A 22,389-nucleotide genomic window follows, 5' to 3' on the forward strand; every position below is an offset into this window, starting at 1 on the left:
GGAGTCACTTTGGGCGGGGGGCTGGTGGAACCCAGCTTACTTTGGAGAGCACTGGAAGCTCCTTGTCCAGCCTCTCCTAAGTGTAAATTACCCTGTCTCTATTAGGGGCACAGGGTGACCGAGAACCCCAGTTGGGGCTGCCTAACCCAACTCACCGTACAACCACAGCGGACCCTGCATTTCCTTTTGACACTGTTGTCCTGGATTCTGTATGCGTGGTTTGTGCTGAAGGAATGAAGGGGCTTTTTAGCTTTGGACAGCAATATTCCTGAACAATATATCTCAAGATGAAGATACATTTCACTTTTCCAACGGCTGGACTATTGTATGAGCTTGATCTCATAAACTGTTGTAGTCTTTTTACTAGGTTGTTTGAAGTGTGACTGCTGTCCCATGTTCCTAAGTTACCAGGCAGTCACACTTCTCCCAGCCAGGCTTGTGGAACTATTATCGGCCACCATTGTTAACACGCTCGTCTCCGCTTTACTGATTGTATTATGTGTATCTTGCAAGAAGACCAGGGGCGGGGGGGGGGATCGGGGTCAATTTCTCCAACAGCCTCCCTGCTGATAAGGGGACCTATTTTTGAAATGTTTGAATACCTGTGTGTCCCTTATTGCTGATTGGACAGTTTACCCCACCCTGAGTCAAAGGGAGGGGGATGTCCCCTGAGTGTTGCCTCTCTGTACATGTATTTGAATCTGATGTTTTTCAACCCTACACTGCTGTCCCGACAAGAGACTGGGTGGGCTAAGGGACCTTGGATCGTGCTGGTACCGGACAGAGGAATCATATGTAGTGGACAGACTCTTCTTGAGTTCGGGGGTCCGTCACAACTGGGATGCCATTAGAGTTTATATGCGTTAAAGGCAGGTGTTCCAATACTTTTATATATGTATATATATATATATATATATATATATATATATAAATGACTATAAAGAGGAGGCATGCTTACCATAAACTGTCTATGGTAACTAAGTTCCGAGTCATTGAAGGAATTGTTCATGAACATTTGAGTAGCTTCTTCCTCACACTGAGCGCTCAGCTCTATAAACTCCTCGAGCGTCTCTGTGGGAAATTTTCCTCTTTTTCTCATCATCTTCTCATAGTGTTCAGTTGCCTCCCGGACAGCCTTTTTGTTCTTCATCTCCGATACACTCCTCACCGTGTCCTCCATACACACAACACTGGAAGAAGCGATGTCTTCTGTGTACTTATACACTAGTTGCCCCAGTACTATACATAGGATATATGTAAAAGACAATAAAGGTGCTTAAGTATTACACCCAAAGAAGACTGGTGGAGATTACGTTGTGTAAATCTTGACCAATATGATATCAAAAATATCAGTCCTTAGTGGCGCAACCCTCATATAATGCTGCAAAAAAGAAATCTATCATCAACAGTTGACTAATGCTTACATGCTAAAAAGTATTTTTAATAAATGCCCTAAAATATACAAATATATAGTTTAAGAGCATGCTCATTAAAAAAATTGAGTTGCACCATTGCAAGCCCCCCCCCCCCCCGCCACCACAATCTGAAAATCTAGGCCTAGGCTAGGCGAGAATGATGTGTACTCTGCACCGGCAGCCTCTGGGGATATCCATGTCAGGTATCAGCTTTCACACTGCAACCAGAGGAGGGCAGACCTGACATCAGAGAGGTGGCTGAAACCCATCTTTTGGTACTGCTCAGAGATTCCAGGGTTTTGGCTGGGAGTGTCTAGCTGTTGTGCTGACAGTGTCATTGCCACTTCGGTGTGTCTATTGTGTCCCCCTCCCTTCACCTCCTTCTCCCCCTCCCTTCCACTCCAGCTCTTCATCCCTCCACATCCTTCCTTCTATTTCTCCCTTCTCTCCATCTCTCTCTCTCTCTGTATGATGATGATGATGATGATGATGATTACTATTATTATTCCCCTTCATCTTTCCCTCCCTTTACCTCCATCTCTCCCACCCTTTTCTCCCATCTCTCCCTTTTCCCCTCCATATCTTCCTTCCTTCCCCTCCATCTCTCCACCCATTCCCCTCTATCTCTTTCTTTGTTCACCTCCTTCCCTTCATCTCTCCCTTCTGTCTCCTCCATCTTTCTCCCCCCTTCCCCTTCTTCTCCTCCTTGTTTCACCTCCATCTCTCCCCCCTCACCCCTCATCCCTTCCACCATTCCCTTCCATCTTTCCCTCCCTTCACTTTCATCTATCCTACCCTTTCATCCCCTCTCTCCCTCCATCTCCATGTCTCCCTTCCTTTCCCTCCACCTCTCCCTTCATTTCCTTCCATCTCTTCTCTCTTCACCTCCTTCCCTCCATCTCTCCCTCCCTTCTCCTCTTCCTCTCTTCATCTCTACATTACTGCCCCCTCATCCCTTTCCCCATTCCCCTTCATCTCTCCTTTCTTCACATTCCTTTCCTTCATTACCCTCCATTTCTCCTTTCCTTCCCCTCCATCTCTTCTGTCCTTCCCTTTGCCTCCATCCCTCCATTCCCCTCCATCTCTCCTGTCCTTCACCTTTATCTATTCCTCCACCCCCTCCTTCTCTCCATTTTCCTCTAGGTCATCCTCCCTTCCCCTTCCTCTCTTCCTCCCTTCCCCTCTATCTGTCCCTCCCTTCCCATCCATCTCTCTATCCCTTCTCCCTCATCTCTCCCTCCTTTCCCTTCCATCTCTTTCTCCCTTCACCTCACTTTCTCCTTTCCTTCCCCTCCATGGCTTCCCCTCATTCCCTCTATCCCCCTCTATCTGTCCCTCCTTCCTTCCCTTCATTTCCATCTCCCACACCCTTCCCTCCATACCTCTCCTTGCTTACATGCTTTTCCATTTCTCCCCATTCCCTCGCTCTCCATCTTTCCTTCTCTACTTTTTTTCTTTCGTTGTCTTCTCCTCTCCATCTTGTTGCAGCCTTCTCTTTCCTTCCATGTATCTCCTATTCCCTGTCTGCTGAATTTATTGTTGTCTTTCCCTCTTTTCTTTTCCTCTATACAACTCCTCCCCACTCTTCCCTTATCCCTCAACCACTCTCTCTCCTTCTCTCTTTCCCCAGCTCTTTGTTCTCCTTCCTTCTCCCCCCTCACTCTCTATCTCACACTCCTTGCTGTATCTCTTTTCCTTCTCTCCCCTCATTTTCTCTTTCCTTCTTCTTCTCCTTCCATTACGACCCTCCCCCCCCAACACCACCACCTTTTTCCTTTCCCTCTCTCCAGCTCTATCAATCTCTTTTCCTCCCTGCCTCAATTCATGTATCACTCTTCCTTTACTCTTCTCTATATATACCGTACTTTTCCCTCTCTTCCCTTCTCTATTTCCTTTTTCGCCCTCCTTGTCGCCCTGTTTCTCCTCTTCTTCTCCCACTCTTTCTCCATGTTTTCTTCCTCCATCTCTACTCTCTTATGGCAGATGCACTTACTTTCCCCAGACACGGGTTTGATGTCATCCAAGAGTTTAACTTTGGAATTTTTGTAAATGTATTCACAGAATTTCTGACACTGATCCACAAAGCTAGGAGTGAGCTCTTCATCTTTCGCCGTGTCCATCTTCTGAAGAACCTTTTTATCTCCAGAGGGAAGGTCAAACACAAAACAGTTGCGGGTGCCGAAATACATCCGGATGGCGTCCCGACAGCGATTGTGCTCTTGTAGATTTGAAGTTCCCTCTGTACTCTCCCCTTGAAAGAATTAAATAATGAAAAGGCAAAGAATGTCAGTCATAAAAAGCAATGGCATCATAAAGGGACATTTTTACATTTCTCTAAAATGAACAGAATTCCCATCTTGTCATAGGAACATGTAGCCGATTGGAGGATTTCCTTGAACCACTTGAAGAATGGCATGTTAAACCCCCCTTCTTGTCTAGGGGTCAAGGTTTTAGTTTATCATTTTTCAATTAAAATGGTTTCCCTTAGTTTTTAATTAAAAACTTTGCAAATAAATAATCTTTCCTCATAAATTTAGAGCAAAATATATTCTGCTACATTTATTATTTGGTAAGAAAAACACAACCAAAAATGTTGAGTTATTTATTCTGTTTGAAAATTATAGAAATTAAAAAATATCTATATTTCAAATATATTTATTTAATCATCAGATATACAGGAAAAAAAAGGGGGAAAAAAAAAAAAGAAGAGCACATGATATCTTTTGAACCTCAGACACCAAATGTCTCAATGTGGTACCGAGGGAGTTATAACATAACTTGATAATAGGTGACAGAGTATGTAGCCTGGAGAGCGACAAGGAAGAAGTTGGGTCTATCCCCGTTATTTCATGGCATCTTCCTATACATGCCAACCCAATGTTTCTCCAATGTGTTAATTACAAAGATTTTATGTCTTGGATTGTAAAAGTTCTTATTTCTGCAATGTCTTTATTCCATATACAGTAGTGACTTACAAGCTGAAATTGTATGCAGAGCACAGCAGTTCCACCTCCGTCCTCACCACCCATTCTACCACCACCAACTTGTGAACTATCTAAAGTCCTGTTACTCAGATAAAATTTATTATTTCAAGCTTTCCATAGTAGGCTGAATTAACAAAAAGCTCTTATTCTGTCTTCAAGATTTACCATTTGTTAAATAATAACTTTATGATCTCTATCAGGATATCCCTTGGGGCAAGGACTTTCTGGATGATCCTTTGGTCGACAAGCTTGTTGAAGGCTACCTCAAAGTTCATCAGCTAAATATCAGTGGGGTATGGATGGAGGCCCAATTTAATCTTTTGTACTGGTCATTCATTCCTTTTCTCATCAATAAAGTAAACCCTCACTTGTCCTTTTGGCCTTAGTGTGGCTTATCATGTCCGAACATGGTCTACTGCTTTTGGAATCTACCCTGATAACTCTGTTGTCTCCATTTTCTGGGATCACATTTTTAATTATATCTATTGGGTGACCAACATATCTTCCCCAAGGAGCCACTACTATGTCTCTTCAACTATGGTAAAGGTACTCCCCTCATCTCCCCAAATCCTCTCAGTCAGCCAATGAGTCTGCTCAATGAGTTCAAATTTGTCTTCTGAGAGCTCATAGAGCAATCCTCAAAGCTTTGACGGTTTCTGTTGCTCCACCAGTTGCTGCTGTAAAGAAAGATCTAAAAGTACTAATATATACAGAAAGAATGGATGCAACCATAGAAAACTTTGGTCCAACTAAGCTCTTCTTTACTAGAATGAAGTTGTACTTGGAGTACTCTTTGAAATGTCCATTCTTGTGTCCACTTTCCAGTACATGGACTGGTATGCTAAGGCAAACCTCACAAATTCTTTTGGCAAACTGAAACTTCCATAGGTGACAAAATCAGGGCTTTTTTTCAGGGGGAATGCGGGGGAGTGCAGTTCTGGCACCTCCAGTAATGAATGTATGTAATGGCAAGGAGTTCTGGGGTGTGCTGGAGGGTCTATTGATGCTGGCTGCTTGGGAATTTATTATTGTATGGAGGTCTATTGTTGCTGGGTAGGTTTATTGGTACTGGCTCTTGGAGGGTCTATTGATGCCGGCTGCTGGGGATCTATTGTTGCGGGGGTGGTATGTTGTTGCTGGTGGTTCATTGTTGCTGGGGGGGGAGTCTATTGTTGTGTGGGCAATCTATTGAGGCTGGGGTGAGGTCTATCGTTGCTGAGGGGTCTGCTGTTGTTAGGGTAGGGTCTATTGTTTCTTACTGCACTCTATTTCACAGTTTTTCTTGTTATTGTTAACAAATTCCATGCAAGTCACTTAGTAGCACAAGATGCTACTTGGTTCTGTATTCTCTAAGAGGGTTGGCACTGGGAGGTGGGTAGGAGGTGGCACCAAGGGACAATGCTCAGAGGTAGGTTGGGAGCAGAAATGAAGGGTAACTCAGAAATGGGGAGTTCCTGCACCTATTCTCTGAAATAAAAAGCCCTGGATAAAATATAATTGATGCTCAGCCAATATCTCTTCCAACTGTGGATTTTCTTTGGGTTCCTCTAGTATACTTGATATCTTAATTACTTATGTGTTCCCGTGAGTAACACTTGTATTTTATCTGTTTACTTTCTTCATACACATGCAATGTTACTGCTGCTTTAGCTTATAATCGAGTCAAGCCTACTAAGGGCGATGACATTGAATCTCACACTTTTTCTGTTGCTATGGGGGAGCCCATTTGTAGGTCCTTCCCTCTCTGGTGGGCGTCCACCTGGTAGGGGGGCCTGTCAATCTATTGCAAGAATTCTGCTAGTTGAGGGTTGAATTGCAATGGTATTTTTTCTCAGATCACCATATGCAATTTTACTTTTCTTCTGTCATTTTTTGGCTGTCAGCTTTGAGGTTATCATTTGTAATACTGCATGTTGTATTATGTTCATTGGTATGTCATATTTATGATGTTTACATGCAAGAATACAAAATCTTAACTTGACAACACAACTATTTATCAAACAAAGGTGATTTGAGAAATATATGAACGTCAATTTTCCCATTTTTTATACCCAGTAATACCCAACCTGCAACAGTATCCCAATTATTACTCACATTCCTGAGGTAGCAGAGCGTTCTCCAGGTACTCATCTTCTGTGATCTCCTTTCCATCCAACTCCAGCATCAAGGTGAAATCTCTGACTGCCCAGATGAATGCAGGAAAGTGTCTGCAAAACTGTCCCTCATCATTCTCATTATCCTTAGATTTTACCTTAATCATTCCAGCCAGCTCCCCCACAAAACTGATTTTGAGTTAAGGATGTACAAGTCATGTTACTTTTTCAAAGGTTCTGTATGTTAATCCTACCACAACAATGGACTAGGGGTGAGCCGAGCTGCCCTGGGTTTAGTTCTAGCAGGGTTAGCGAACATGAAAAATTCATATATACAGTATCTCACAAAAGTGATGTAGCGGCGGGCTCCTGAAGAGCACGCGCTATGTGTTTTTCAAAGTTAAAGCTTTACCCAAACTACAGTTTGGTTTGGGCCTATTTGACTAAATTTGGCTTCTGTGTCAGTCTGACTGGACTGTGAGATGTTCAGCCTGGCCACAAGGGGGCACTGTCTCTGGTGGCAGGCGTGGAACTATGGACTGGTTAGGCGTTTGAATTATTCCCTCTCGGAGTCTGGTCAGTGGGAGTGGCCCTCCCGCTGTGCCCTCTGGGAGAGGGTATTTAAGACTCAGACGTCACGTGGTTCTGGGTTCCGGTCCAGTATGCTGTGCTGAGTATATGGTCCTGGTCCTCCTGACCAGCCCCCGGGAAGGCTATGGCCTGGGGTGCGGTTCCACCCAACTTTGATGCATCGGGGCTGGCTAGCCCAAGGCAAGGGAACTGAGGAAGGATTCTGAGGTGGATGGGTGCCGTCTCCGGTCCGGGAGAGACCCAGTATACTTTGAGTGGAAGGGCTGTGGAGCCTGGAAGGGCTGAAGTAACCAAGAGAATCCGGTCTTGTGGATATCGCCAAGTGGGCTGAAAGATTCAGGTATCCTACAAGTGTTCTGCTTAGTTTCCCTACGTGTTCTGCTACAACGTCGGTGATAAAGGCTTTGTTCCTGAGTAAGCACCTTGTTGGCTGCTAGGCCTTGTGAGAGAGGGACTGTCCAACCTGAGTGATCATCCAGCTGTGAATGGCTATTCTCTGGATGCAGTCAAAGTAAGCAAGCTCCTTAACGTTTATAGACTTTGATATTGAGAGAACCTGAACTTTCCTTTCCAACCCTCTGATCCCAAGTTGAAAGACTGTGTCGCGATCGTCCCACCATCCCGACCGTACATAGGAGACTTACCCGCAGGTTTCCTGTACAAGTGGATCGTCGGTGTCCTCGGACGCAGGTTGGCGCAAACGAACGCACGCGAGTGCACGTAGCCCCTAACAGGCGCACGCGGGTGCGCGTTGACACGAGCGGGCGTACGCGGGTACGCGGGGTCACAATCGGGAGCACGGTTACCCGCGGGGGCACGCAAACGTACCGTGCGACCGTTCTTGGCGCCCAACAAGCTATTAAAGGAATCAGCTCCTGTTCTCCCGTGCTGTCCTGTCTACAGCGTTCCTGTGACTTCTGCTACCAGTTCCTGTTTGTTCCTGATACTGTACCCGGCCTGTTCCTTGACCTTGTTTGTTTGCCGCCTGCCTCCGACTCTCTGCCTGATTGACCACGCTTCTGCCTTCTGCTGTGTACCTCTGCTGCCCGATAGTTACCGACCCGGCTCGTCTCTGACCACGCCTGCTTACCCACCTGAATATCAACACCAGCTTCTCCTGTGGTTCCTGCCTGACTACCTGTGCCTGCCGTTCCTGCTGTTCCTGCCCGGCTTCCAGCGCCAGTTGCACCTACCGTTCCAGTCAGCTACCTGTCCCCGCAGTGCCTGTTGTCTGCTACCTTTCATCCTCTGCCTGACCTCCTGCACCAGCTGGTGGTGATCTCCGTTGCTGCAACCCAGCTTGGCACTTGTGCCCTCCGGACTCTTGAATCCCTGTCTCCACCTCCAGGGGCTCTCGAGCCGGAGGCTTACGAGGCGCCACTCCCTGCTCATTTGGGCTCTCCAACCAGGTACGTGACAGACTGTTGGTGGACGTTTGCAAATAAAATCCATTCAACTGGATCTATTGTCAGTCTCAATTTACTGGGCCATCTACCACGGGACATTCCCTAAACGTGTCACAAGAAGAACAAAAGGTAACTGTAAGCCCAAAAATAACCAGCAGATCCTTCGGGGGTTAGTGCTACAGTGAGTACACCCCTTCTATCTTTTCATGTGACAACACTGAAGAAATGACACTTATCTACAATGTAAAGTAGTGAGTGTACAGCTTGTATAACAGTGTTAATTTCCTGTCCTCTCAAATTAACTCAACACACAGCCATTAATGTCTAAACCGCTGGCAACAAAAAAGTGAGTACACCCCTAAGTGAAAATGTCCGAATTGGCCCAAAGTGTCAATATTTTGTGTGGTCACCATTATTTTCCAGCACTGCCTTAACCCTCTTGGGCATGGAGGTCACCAGAGCATTACAGGTTGTCACTGGAGTCCTCTTCCACTCCTCCATGATGACATCACAGAGCTGGTGGGTGTTAGAGACCTTGCACTCCTCCACCTTCCATTTGAGGATGTCCCACAGATGATCAATAGGGTTTAGGTCTGGAGACATGCTTGGCCAGTTCATCACCTTTACCCTCAGCTTCTTTAGCAAGGCAGTGGTCATCTTTGAGGTGTGTTTGGGGTTGTTATTATGTTGGAATGATCTGAATGATCATGCTCTGCTTCAGTATGTCACAGTACATGTTGGCATTCATGGTTCCCTCAATGATCTGTAGCTCCCCAGTGCCGGCAACACTCATGCAGCCCCAAACCATGACACTCCCAGCACCATCCTTGCATGCTTGACTGTAGACAAGACACACTTGTCTTTGTCCTCCTCTGGTTGCTGCCACACACGCTTGACACCATCTGAACCAAATAAGTTTATCTTGGTCTCATCAGACCACAGGACATGGTTCCAGTAATCCATCTCCTTAGTCTACTTGTCTTCAGCAAACTGTGCATCATCTTTAGAATAGACTTCCTTCTGGGAGGAAAGCCATGCAGACCAATATGATGCAGTGTGTGGCGTATGGTCTGAGCACTGACAGGCTGACCCCCCACCCCTTCAACCTCTACAGCAATGCTGGCAGCACTCATACGTCTATTTCCCAAAGACAATCTCTGGATATGATGCTGAGCATGTGACCTCAACTGCTTTGGTCAACCATGGCGAGGCCTGTTCTGAGTGGAACCTGTCCTGTTAAACTTTTGTAGGGCCTTGGCCACCGTTCTGCAGCTCAGTTTTTAGGGTGTTGGCAATCTTCTTTTAGCCTAGGCCATCTTTATGTAGAGCAACAATTTTTTTTTTCAGATCCTAAGAGAGTTCTTTGCCATGAGGTGCCATGTTGAAATTACAGTTACCAGTATGAGAGAGTGAGAGCGATAAAACCAAATTTAATACAGCTGCTCCCCATCGATACCTGAGACCTTGTAACACTAACGAGTCAGTTGACACCAGGGAGGGAAAATGGCTAATTGGGCCCAATTTGGACATTTTCACTTAGGGGTGTACTCACTTTTGTTGCCAGCGGTTTAGACATTAATGGCTGTGTGTTGAGTTATTTTGAGGGGACAACAAATTTACACTGTTATACTCACTACTTTACATTGTAGGAAAGTTTAATTTCCTCGGTGTTGTCGCATGAAAAGATATAATGCAATATTTACAAAAGTGTGCGGGTACTGTGTATATAGTGTATCATGTACAGACTGATAGCTATCACATTTTGATTTTACAAGTTGTCAAATTTTGGGACACAAAGTCCAATCAGCCTCTGCCTCAGATTATCTACCTTCCGATGTTGCTGCCATTAAATGGCACTGGAATGCAAAGGATACCGGAGCTTCTCAACTGCATCTTCATCAATGGTTCCTCGGCTGTTGTAGACCAAGACACTGCTTAGCAAGACAGACAGACAAAAAATCTTCAGGTCATTTTTTCTATCTCCCTGTAAAACAACAATGTCCTCAGGTTACTTGAAGTTCACTACTCAAGTGTTGAGGTTGATCACAGATATACAGTATGAAAAACTAGAACTTGCACAATGAGAGGGTTTTGGCAATTGGACCTGAAAGCAGCAAGGCTTCTTCTCTTCATAGGGACTTGACGCTCTTCTCAACCTTTGGGACATACTACTTTTTATAATATAGATAACAGGGAAATCCAATTCTGATGTTTATTAGTTTAAATATTTTGGTGCCTTCTCTATAATTATTAACCGCCACCACCAACACAGTGCAACATAACCTAACTGACTTGCATTGATAGCCCTTCCCAGGGGCGGACTGACAACTCATGGGGCCCCTGGGCAATAGGAGATTATGGGGCCCCCAGGCAATCAGAGATTATGGGACCACACAGTAGACACAAACACACACACACACAGTATACAATCACACAATATACACAGACATGTTTCTATTGGCTGAGAAGGTACTGGAGAGGTGGGGCAGCTATAATCTCTGGATTTTTAGACCAAAAGGATGTCGGTAAGGGACAGTTCTGAGACAGATTAAAAAAAAAAAACACAGATTTTTACATACTGTCCCTGGTTTTACTGAGGCTGGCAACCCTGATGGGGCCCCCTAGTGGCATGGGGCCCTTGGGCAGCGCCCGAGTGGCCCAATGGTCAGTCCGCCCCTGGCCCTTCCTCTCCCAGTCTCAGTTATCCCTAATATTCAGGGAATTGCACTGTTGTACAGGGAGGACCGGAGCGATAATGGAACGAAAGGGGAGTGGTAGCGCAGGGCTGGGCATGACAGGGTGCCCAGTTACGCCCACAGGAGAGGGTAGGCAGAGCTAAGGGGGTGGGAGGAGCAGCCATATATAAGGGGGGGGGCTGAGCAGGAGCCAGCCGGAAGAAGAAGGGACAGTGAGGAGGAGGTTTTCCCACCCACCCTCCCTTATGTTGTTGGTGGTTAATTTTATATTTTGCCATTACAGGTTCGTATGAAAAGGGTTGTCATGACAGCTGGGGGGGGGGGGGGGGGGGTTGGCGGTGTTTGGTTTGTTGGTCAGTGATGGTAGCAGTAACAGAGGTGGTAAAAGGGGTGGGGGCTCATCAGTAGTATGGCCCCTCCGGTGTATTCATCAAATGGTTTATGAATACTGGTTTGGTTGCACTGCAGGAAAAGGAGTTGTCTCCGAGCGGCACGGCTGGAGGCCTATGATGGTTGGTAAAGGTCCTGCGGTGTACTGGTGATATCAGTGGCGTAACTAGAACCTTCAGGGCCCCGATGCAAGAAACCATGAAGGGCCCCCCTGAACCCCAGCCAGGGCCCTTCCCTCTGAGTCTGGCGGTGGAACTCCAGGGCGTGGTCACAGGTATGACCTTTGTGAGCCCTGTAGTTCCACCACTGGTATCAGTATTTTTTTTTACTTTTAGGTGCCCCATTGGGGCACTGTCCCTAGGCAGGATGGGGCCCCGTCCCCAGAGGAGATGAGGTCCTTTTCTCCAGGGCAGATGAAGTTACTGCCCCCAGATGAGAAGGGGTCCCTGTCCCCAGGGGAGGTGGGGGTCCCTGTCCCCACGTGAGAAGGGGTCCCTGTTCCCAGGGGGAGATGGAGGGGGTATGTAATGGTATGTGGGGGATGGGGTCCTCTCATTCACCATGGCCAAGCTGTAGGGCGCGCACTCATCCATGTTGGCCTGGTCTCCATCCAGTGTGCTGGACGAGCAATCAGCATATCTCCCAGAAAGACCTTTCATCATCTGTGTATGACGGGGAGCAGGGGGGCTGGCAGACAAGCCTGCAGTGTCCTCCGGGGAGCTCTCATAGGGCTGCACTGCATCTGTGTGCTTAAAGTTTGTTTACCTGGGAGAAGTATGCAGTGCAGTGTGGGCCGGACTCGGGGGGTGGGACTCTGCCTGGGGAGATCAGACATCGGACTGAGCGGCAATGCCTGGAGCAGGAGAGGGGTACTCTGAGGAGCCGGCCGAGGACACAGGTCATGCGGGGAATGCACAACTAAAGAGCAGTGAGTGCGATATTAGAGCATGGAGCTCTTCTAGTCACCCTCCACCTCCAGCCACCCGTGTGCATGGTGCACTGGTACCCCTAGCTGCCTATGCTGCTGCCGGCCATATGTATAGGGGGCTGCATGGGCCCCCTGCATCACAGGGCCCGGTTGCGGTCGCGACTGCTGCACCCCCTATAGTTACGCCCCTGGGTGATATATTTGGTGAAAGAGGAGGTAGCTCCATCACCGACCAATAAATTGGGGTTGAAACATGTTGTTTCTTTATGGTTGTAATTAAATTGTTTTATATTAAAGTTAATTTGGAGTTTTTTACGTCATTTGGTTAATTAAGGCTGTTATGGCCATTATACTCCATGAAAAACCTATAAAGCCAATGTGACACTGCGCTGTCCCAAATTAGCAGCTAACACACTAAAACATGGATATCTTTAGCATAAATATGGTAAATACAATATATAAAGTGCAGCACTAAATAATACTGTATAAATGTGTGAATCCAAATATACGTGACAAAACCAAAGAAGGAGGGAAAAAAATATATATGTCCCCCCCCCCTACAACATTATATGCAACTGAACAGGTGCACACAATTTACATGATACATAACAAAGTGAGTAAATTAAGTGAAAAATCAATGAAAAAAAATCAATAGTGTATAAAGTAAAGTCCCAAATATGAGGTAAAAAAATCTAAAGAACCATCCAAAAGTGCTTCTTCCAGAGGCTTCACCCAAGTGCCGATACCACCACCTTAAAAGATGTAGGCTTACCAGAAAATGTTGACCCAATTGAACATATATTCAAGGGGGGTCACAAGTGCTTATTGCTCCAATTTGGGGCACTGACTTTCAAATCGCTGATCAATGAGTCACACCTTGAGGATAGCCTTCCTCCAATTCTTGGACACATATGGTCATGATCATTGAGAAGAAATATATGACAGCAACCGAAATCATCATGGAATAGAAGGATATGGCCAAAATAGCATAATACCGTTTAGAATAAAATGTATTTAAAATAAAGTAATGAACTCACATTTAAAAAGTCATTCAAGTGCTTATCAATAAAAACTGAGCAGTAGTGGAGTCTTCCCGACACGTTTCGTCCGCATTGCATATATAATGTTGCAGGGGGGAAGATATATATTTTTTTTCCTCCTTCTTTGTTTTTGTCACGTATATTTGGATTCACACATTTATACAGTATTATTTAGTGCTGCACTTTATATATTGTATTTACCATTATACTCCATGGTCTTCAGGGTAAAAGGTGGGAAGGGAGTATGAAGGGGCTGTAACAGACTAAGTGGGGGGGGGGGGGATATCTGGGTTGCACTGGTCGTATATTTATTAAAACACGAATGTAAAATAAATGTATGAATGTGAGTTAGGGACCTTCGCTTTTTAAGTTCCTTGAGGGCAGAGACTGATGTGAGTGTTTTATACGTGTAAAACGCGGCTTAAATTGTTGGTGCTATACAAGTGCCTGTAATAAATAAGCAAATAAATCTGTTGCAAGAATTTAATCAAGACTTACTTTACGGACATTCCCCAGACCTTCTGTGTCCAGCAGGACCAAGGCGTGGTCTTTCATGGTGGGATGAGGGACACACCACATCCAGATACCTTTGGTCTTTGCTTGCACAGCGGCACTCAGCTCGAAACCTGAAAGCAAAGGACATTCCCGGGTACATACAGTATGTCAGTAGATCTAAAGCAGCCTTTCTCAACCTTTTTACCCCAGGGGAACCCTTAAAATAATTTCCAGTTATTGGGGGAACCCCTGATAAAACCCATTTATTGGGGGGGGGGGGGGGGTCAGTGGGAAGAATGCCCCTTACTTTGGTGGTCGTTGAGAAGAATGCCCCTTTTTTACAGTGGTGGTAAAAATGCCCCCCTTACAAAGAGCTATAAAGATCATTGGTGTCATACCACTGGCATCTCCAAATGACATTGGCTCAGAACTATGTAGGCACCATCAAACAGGGCTGGACTGGGACAGAAATTTGGCCCTGGACTTCATCCAGACCGGCCCACTTACATTTTGAGTGTCCCATCAGCACTCCCTTACATCAGAGTGTCCCACCACCAGCCCCCTTACATCAGAGTGTCCCATGAGCATCCCCCTTAAGTCAGAGTGTCCCATGAGCACCCCCTTATGTCAGAGTGTCCCATGAGCACCCCCTTAGTCAGAGTGTCCCATCAGCACCCCTTACATCAGAGTGTCCCATGAGCAGCCCCCTTACATCAGAGTGTCCCATCAGCACCCCCTTACATCGGAGTGTCCCATGAGCAGCCCCCATACATCAGAGTGTCCCATTACCAGCCCCCTTACATCAGAGTGTCCCATCACCAGCCCCCTTACATCAGAGTGTCCCATCAGCACCCCCTTACATCAGAGTGTCCCATCAACAGCCCCCTTACATCAGAGTGTCCCATCACCAGCTCCCTTACATCAGAGTGTCCCATCAGCAGCTCCCTTACATCAGAGTGTCCCATCACCAGCCCCCTTACATCAGAGTGTCCCATCAGCACCCCCTTACATCAGAGTGTCCCATCACCAGCCCCCTTACATCAGAGTGTCCCATCAGCACCCCCTTACATCAGAGTGTCCCATCAACAGCCCCCTTACATCAGAGTGTCCCATCAGCAGCCCCTTACATCAGAGTGTCCCATCAGCATCCCCTTACATCAGAGTGTTCCATCAGCAGCCTCCTTACATCAAAGTGTCCCATCAGCACCCCCTTACATCAGAGTGTCCCATCAGCAGCCCACTTACATCAGAGTGTCCCATCAGCAGCCCCCTTACATCAGAGTGTCCCATCAACAGCCTCCTTACATCAGAGTGTCCCATCAGAACCCCCTTACATCAGAGTGTCCCATCAGCAGCCCCCTTACATCAGAGTGTCCCATCACCAGCCCCCTTACATCAGAGTGGCCCACTGAGCCATCGGCCCACCGGGAAACTCCCGGTAGTCCCAATGGCCAGTACATGCCTACCATCAAAACAGCAGGTAAATCAGCCACAGCTCAGGGAACCCCTAGCCACCTCTGGAGGAACCCTAGGGTTCCACGGAACCCTGGTTGAGAATGGCTGATCTAAAGGCTCATTCACATTTATGAGTTGCAGTAGCATGCAGGACCGTTTTTAAGGCAGGGCAAAAGGGGCAGCTGCCCTGGGCCCTATCATTATTGTGGGGCCCAAAGCAGCTGCCTCATACTTGCCAACTATCCCAGTTAAAATTCCCTTATCCCTTGAAGTTTAAGTCCCGTGCTGTGTGGGTGGTATAGATGTCCAGTAACCTCTAGCAACCAAGCAGAGAGCAGTATTGACGCACAGTAATCTCTAGAAACCAATCAACAAGCAGAAGTCATGTGCTGTAACCTCTAGAAAATAACGTAAATGTATTTAATCGAGATTTTATGTGATAGACCAACACAAAGTGGCACATAATTGTGAAGTGGAAGGAAAATGATAAATGCTTTTCAACATTTGTTACAAATAAATATGTGAAAAGTGTGTGTGTGTGTGTGGGGGGGGGGGGGGGGGGACCAATTGCCTTCAGAAGTCACCTAATTAGTAAATAGAGTCCACCTGTGTGTCATTTAATCTCAGTGTAAATACAGCTATTCTGTGAAGCCCTAAGAGGTTTGTTAGAGAACCTTAGTGAACAAACAGCATCATGAAGGCCAAGGAACACACCAGACAGGTCAATGATAAAGGGGGGCATTTGTATTCAGTCAACACTTTGTAGAACCGCCTTCACTGCAATTACAGCTGCAAGTCTTGTTGGGGGTGTCTCTACCAGCTTTGCACATCTAAAGAGGGACATTTTTGCCCATTTTTCTTTGCAAAATATCTCAAGCTCTGTCAGATTGGATGGAGAGCGTCTGTGATCAGCAATTTTCAAGTCTTGCCACACATTCTCAATGGGATTTAGGTCTGGACTGTGACTGGGCCATTCTAACACATGAATATGCTTTGATGTAAACCATTCCATTGTAGCTCTGGCTGGATGTTTCGGGTCGTTGTCCTGCTGGAAGGTGAACCTCCGCCCCGGTCTCAAGTTTTTTGCACACTCTAATGCGCTGTACACGCGGCCGGTTTTCCCGTCGGAATAAACTCTGAAGGTTTTAACAACAGAGTTCCAATGGAATTCCGCTGAAACTGTCCTGCGTACACAAGTCCGATCGTCAAGAACGCGGTGACGTACAACACGTATGACGGGACTGGAAAAAGGAAGTTCAATAGCCAGTAGCCAATAGCTTCCGTCTCGTACTTGCTTCAGAGCATCGTTTTTGGTCCCGATAGGAATTGGTTCAGTCGGAAATATTTAGAACATGTTCTATTTCTAGGCCCGTTTTCGGGGGAAAAAAAAGTCAGTTGAGGCCCACACACGATCGGAATATACGATGAAAAGCTTCCATCAGACTTTTTCTGTCGGACATTCCGCTCGTGTGTACGCGGCATTACAGGTTTACTTCTACGATTGTCCTGTATTTGTCTCCATCTATCTTCCCATCAACTCTGACCAGCTTCCCTGTCCCCGCTGAAGAAAACCATCCCCACCACATGATGCTGCCACCACCATGTCTCACAGTGGGGATGGTGTGTTCAGGGGGATGGGCGGTGTTAGTTTTCTGCCACACATAGCGTATTGCTTTTAGGCCACAAATTGAACAATTTTGGTCTCATCTGACCAGATCACCTTCTTCCACATGTTTGCTGCCCCCTCCCCCACATGGCTTCTCACAAACTACAAACAGGACTTCTTATGACTTTCTTTCACCAATGTCTTTTTTCTTGTCACTCTTCCATAAAGGGCAGATTTGTGGAGAGACGACTAATAGTTGTCCTGTGGACAGATTCTCCCCCCTGAGCTGTGGATCTCTGCAGCTCCTCCAGAGTTACCATGGACCTCTTGGCTGCTTCTCTGATGAATGTTCTCCTTGCCCGGCCCGGTCAGTTTAGGTGGACGGCCATGTCTTGGTAGGTTTGCAGTTGTAGCATACTCTTTCCATTTTCTGATAATGGATTGAACAGAGCTCCGTGAGATCTTCAAAGCTTGGGAGATTTCTTTATAACCTGACCCTGCTTTATACTTCTCCACAACTTCATCCCTGACCTGTCTGGTGTGTTCCTTGGCCTTCATGATGCTGTTTGTTCACTAAGGTTCTCTAACAAACCTCTGCGGGCTTCACAGAACAGCTGTATTTATACTGAGATTAAATTACACACAGGAGGACTCTATTTACTAATTAGGGGACTTCTGAAGGCAATTGGTTCCACTAGATTTTATTTAGGGGTATCAGAGTAAAGGGGGCTGAATACAAATGCCCCCCCCCCCACAAACTTTTCACATATTTACTTGTAAAAAAAAAAAAAAAAAAATGGAAAACCATTTATCATTTTCCTTCCACTTCACAATTATGTGCCACTTTGTGTTGGTCTATCACGTAAAATTCCAATAAAATACATTTACGTTTTTTGGTTGTAACATGACAAAATGTTACATAGTTACATAGTTAGTCAGGTTGAAAAAAGACACAAGTCCATCCAGTTCAACCACAAAAAAAAATAAAAAATAAAATAATAATATCATACAATCCCATATACCCAATTCTATACCCACAGTTGATCCAGAGGAAGGCAAAAAACCCCAGCAGAGCATGATCCAATTTGCTAAAGCAGGGAAAAAAATTCCTTCCTGATCCCCCGAGAGGCAATCGGATTTTCCCGGATCAACTTTACCTATAAATGTCAGTACCCAGTTATATTACGTACACTTAGGAAATAATCCAGGACTTTCTTATAGCAATCCACTGATCTGACCAGAACCACCTCTGCAGGGAGTCTATTCCACATTTTCACAGCTCTTACTGTGAAGAAACCTTTCCGTATTTGGAGATGAAATCTCTTTTCCTCTAGACGTAAAGAGCGCCCCCTTGTCGTCTTTGTTGACTGTAAAGTGAATAACTCAACACCAAGTTCACTATATGGGCCCCTTATGTATTTGTACATGGTGATCAAATCCCCCCTTAATCTCCTCTTATCAAGAGTGAATAAATTCAGTTCCTCTAATCTCTCCTCATAGCTGAGTTCCTCCATGCCTCTTGTCAGTTTAGTTGCCCTTCTCTGCACTTTCTCCAGTTCCCCGATATCCTTTTTGAGAACTGGTGCCCAAAACTGAACGGCATATTCCAGATGAGGTCTTACTAATGATTTGTACAGGGGGGCAAACTGATTTCTCTCTCTCTGGAGTCCATACCTCTCTTATACAAGAAAGGACTTTGCTCGCTTTGGAAACCGCAGCTTGGCATTGCATGTTATTATTACGCTTATGATCTACCAAAACCCCCAGATCCTTCTCCACACGTGGAACATTTCAAGGGGTATGAATACTTTTCAAGGCACTGTATGCTGTACATTTTGGTGTCTTGTGTCTTAACCGCTTCCCGACCGCCTCGTGCAGATATACCAGGGCACATACAGGCAGAATCACGTACCTGGACATTGCCCTTTAAGCGGCGGGTCGCGCGCGCATCCGCCGGGAGCTTCGTGAGCGCGATCGCGGGTCCCGCGGACTCGATGTCTGCGGGGATACCTGAGATCATCTCACGGTGAGTTATTTTTTTAAATAACAAACATGTCATACTTACCTCTTCTGTGCAGTTGGTTTTGCACAGAGCAGCCTGGATCCTGGTAAGTGCCCCCACAGCAACCAGCTTGCTGTGGGGGCACCCGAGCCAAGTCACAGCTCCCTGTGTCCATTCAGACATTCAGACACGTAGCTCTCATTTAGCCCCGCCCCTCTCTCTTCTGATTGACTAACTGACTTTGATTGACAGCCGTGGGGGCCATTGGCACTGCTGCTGTGTCTCAGCCAATCAGGAGGGAGAGTCTCGGATGGCCGAGACACTTGTGGACATCGCTTAACAGAGATGGGGCTCAGGTAAGTATTAGGAGGGGCTGGAGAGGATGCTACACACAGAAGGAATTTTATCTTAATGCATAGAATGCATTAAAGAGGAAGTAAGCCCTGATGAGTTTACTTCCTCTTTGATTCCCTGCAAAGGTAAAGCATAATGGACTACTATGCATCGCATCGCATCGCATCGCATCGCATCGCATAGTAGTCCATTATGTGTCATTTACCTGACACAGGAGCCAGCGAAGTCACCGCTGTCCCCTGTAGTCCGGAGCATCCATCTTCTCAGTGGGTCTCGCTGCTCCGGCACTGTCATTCGTCGGAGCCACGATGACGTCACTCCCACTCGCGGCATATCGCCGTTAACTGCAGTGCGCTCAGTGCGCTGTCTACGGTGCATGTGCCATAGACAGCGATGCCTGTCTTTCGGGCAAATATCTCCTAAACCGTGTAGGTTTAGGAGATATTTCTTGGACCTACAGGTAAGCCTTAATCTAGGCTTACCTGTAGGTCAATGTTGGTTGTAAGGGTTTACAACCACTTTAAGATTAAAAAAAACCTTCTGCTTTTACAACTCCTTTACCCATTTTACTGCCACCAATGTACATTGTATGTCGGTGGCCGTGGGAGGTTTTATACGCACACCTGGCAGCTGCAGCTGCTGGGAGTCTGTGGGCCCAGGACAAACATGACAAACTTTGATGCCTTATATTTTCCATGGGCAACCTGGTGGCACCCGTCAAGAAGAGAAGGAGACCTCTACCATGTCAGATAAAGAGTGTGGTGGTCCCATCCCTGGTGCAATAGAACAGAGAGAAATAACCCCTAGATTTGACTTTAGAAGACCACCAGCTCAAGAGTTTGTGGTCTTCTAAAGTCCCATCTAGGGGGTAATTCTCTCTGTTCTATTGCACCAGGGATGGGACCACCACACTCTTCTTCACGGGTGCCACCAGGTAGCCCATGGAAAATATAAAGGTATCAAAGAGTTTTGTCATGTCATGGGCACTCACAATTAGCTTGTTGGGTATCTATTTACTCGGCAAAACCTCTTCTTTTACATGTTATCAAAAAATGTGGTAACACACTGCTCGGGTGGATGGGCGGGTGGACCTGTCTAGTGCTTAAAGACTTGTGGTCAGCAGTTTTTCTCCTGATATCCAATGTTTACTGATATTGTATGCACTCCAGATCCTAGGTTGGCATTTTTGGGAGTGGGCATTGATGCATGGCCTTCAAATTTTTATACCGTACTCACTCGTTAATAACTGCAAGACTTTCTATTGATAGAAACTGGAAACAGACTGCCCCGCCAATGCTTTACACTACAGCCTAAATACTTCTTTATAATATATGTTTGCCAGCAGGGCCGTCTTTAATATTGATTGGGCACTGGGCAAACATTTTCTTGGGACCCCCCCAGGCAGTTTCACTCTCCACCTGCTCTGAGACATACAATAAAAAGCAGCTTGACTTAAAATCAGATCAGGCAGCAATTGTGATTGGTTGCCAGCAGTTACAGCATATCATTACTGCTTACTGACTGGTTGCTAGAGGTTACAGCACACATTGCGGCTCACTGATTAGTTGCTAGAGGTTACAGCACATCATCTCCTCACTGCAGGGGAGCATGATGTACATATGAATGTCGCCTTTATTTACATATCAATGCCACCGGCCGCAGCTATTTACTTCGTATTGCAGCTGATATTTACACATGAATACCAGTTATTTACATGTAAACACAGGGTCTGCAGGTGAGTTATCTGTACACAACAATAGGGCAGAGCTGGGCAGCATTAGGACCAGCACTTCACACTGAGATATTGGGACACAGCAAGGGACTAAAACTTCAAGGGACAAGGGAATTTAAACCTGGATGGTTAGCAAGTATGAGGCAGCTGTTTTGGGCCCCACAACAATGACAGGGCCCAGGGCAGCTGCCCCTTTTGCCCTGCCTTAAAGACGGCCCTGTTTGCCAGAGCTGACCTCACTGAACATGAATTCCAACGCCATTACTCACCATGGTTACTTAATCCTAACATCTATATTACGTGTTAAGTTAGCACTTGACTTTTTGTTCTTCAATCCCTAAGCATTTAATCGAGTACCAACAAGTATATCTACCAGGGATCTGGAAACTCTTGTATATGCATCTTAAATCCTTATTTATTGCTTAAGACTACATTTTACTGGCACATTCTAGTTTGTCTACATTTTATATCACCGGCTCTATCCACTCCCTTCTCTGCTTTTTCTTTTCTCTTTCTGTTTCGTTATCTCTCCACTTTGCTGCTGTTTACTGTGTACAATTGTAGAGCTGTACTTACAGGGGTCTGTGAAGGAATACAACACAAGGAAATGCACAAGCATTGCAGAGATGTTCTACATACTTTTCTTACATTTTGCTTGAACATACACTTTAATAGCACAATCTGTTGGCACCCGATCTCTCACCTTTTTGAATACCAGCCAACTTGTTCATCAAATATGACTTTCCAGTGCGATACATTCCAACAATGGCCACCACAACCAATGGCTGTTTTATCTTGGACAAGATTTCTACCGCTTCGGCATTGACCCGGAATCTTCCATCTGGAAGATTTTCAATGAGATACACCGGAGCCTCCATTTTTATAGCCTCCATGTTTACATCCTCCATGTTTATATCTAAAAACAAACACAGACGGGTTGATCACAATCAAAAGTGTATCCAAAACCAAAGCATGTACAGTGTGTGTCAAGTAGGGATGAACGAACTTCGGATTTAACATGGATTGGAGGTGACCCCAAGTCACTTGCAGTTTGGGAAAATGGCAAACTATTGTAGCCATTCACGACTATAGCAACCAACTGCCAATAATGCACTTTTTGGCCATAGAATTGCAGCCATGTGACCTAGAAGGGCCTCTAATAGAGTTTTTTTTTTTTTTTTTTTACTTTCAGCTAGGTGAAA

General features: G+C 45.9%; 1 protein-coding gene across 3 annotated transcripts in view; it reads right to left on the reverse strand.

Moving 5' to 3' along the window:
• LOC143923330 (guanylate-binding protein 1-like) overlaps positions 1-22,389 on the reverse strand; it is a 140,069-nt gene that overhangs the window by 53,247 nt on the left and 64,433 nt on the right. For 2 of the 3 annotated variants that reach the window (XM_077446941.1, XM_077446942.1), the window contains exons 2-7: positions 21,891-22,103; positions 14,042-14,169; positions 10,364-10,473; positions 6,494-6,681; positions 3,409-3,666; positions 959-1,239 (exon numbers count right to left, since the gene is read on the reverse strand). In XM_077446941.1, the coding sequence (XP_077303067.1) occupies positions 959-1,239; positions 3,409-3,666; positions 6,494-6,681; positions 10,364-10,473; positions 14,042-14,169; positions 21,891-22,095 (1,170 nt within the window). In that variant the 5' untranslated portion in view covers positions 22,096-22,103. The remainder of the gene's footprint in view (positions 1-958; positions 1,240-3,408; positions 3,667-6,493; positions 6,682-10,363; positions 10,474-14,041; positions 14,170-21,890; positions 22,104-22,389) is intronic. The other variant, XM_077446943.1, reaches the window with a different exon arrangement.

The sequence above is a fragment of the Lithobates pipiens genome, unplaced genomic scaffold (genome assembly GCF_037356315.1).
Source record: "Lithobates pipiens isolate NorthernLeopardFrog02 unplaced genomic scaffold, aLitPip1_a1.2 Scaffold_22, whole genome shotgun sequence".
Taxonomy (NCBI): Eukaryota; Metazoa; Chordata; class Amphibia; order Anura; family Ranidae; genus Lithobates; species Lithobates pipiens.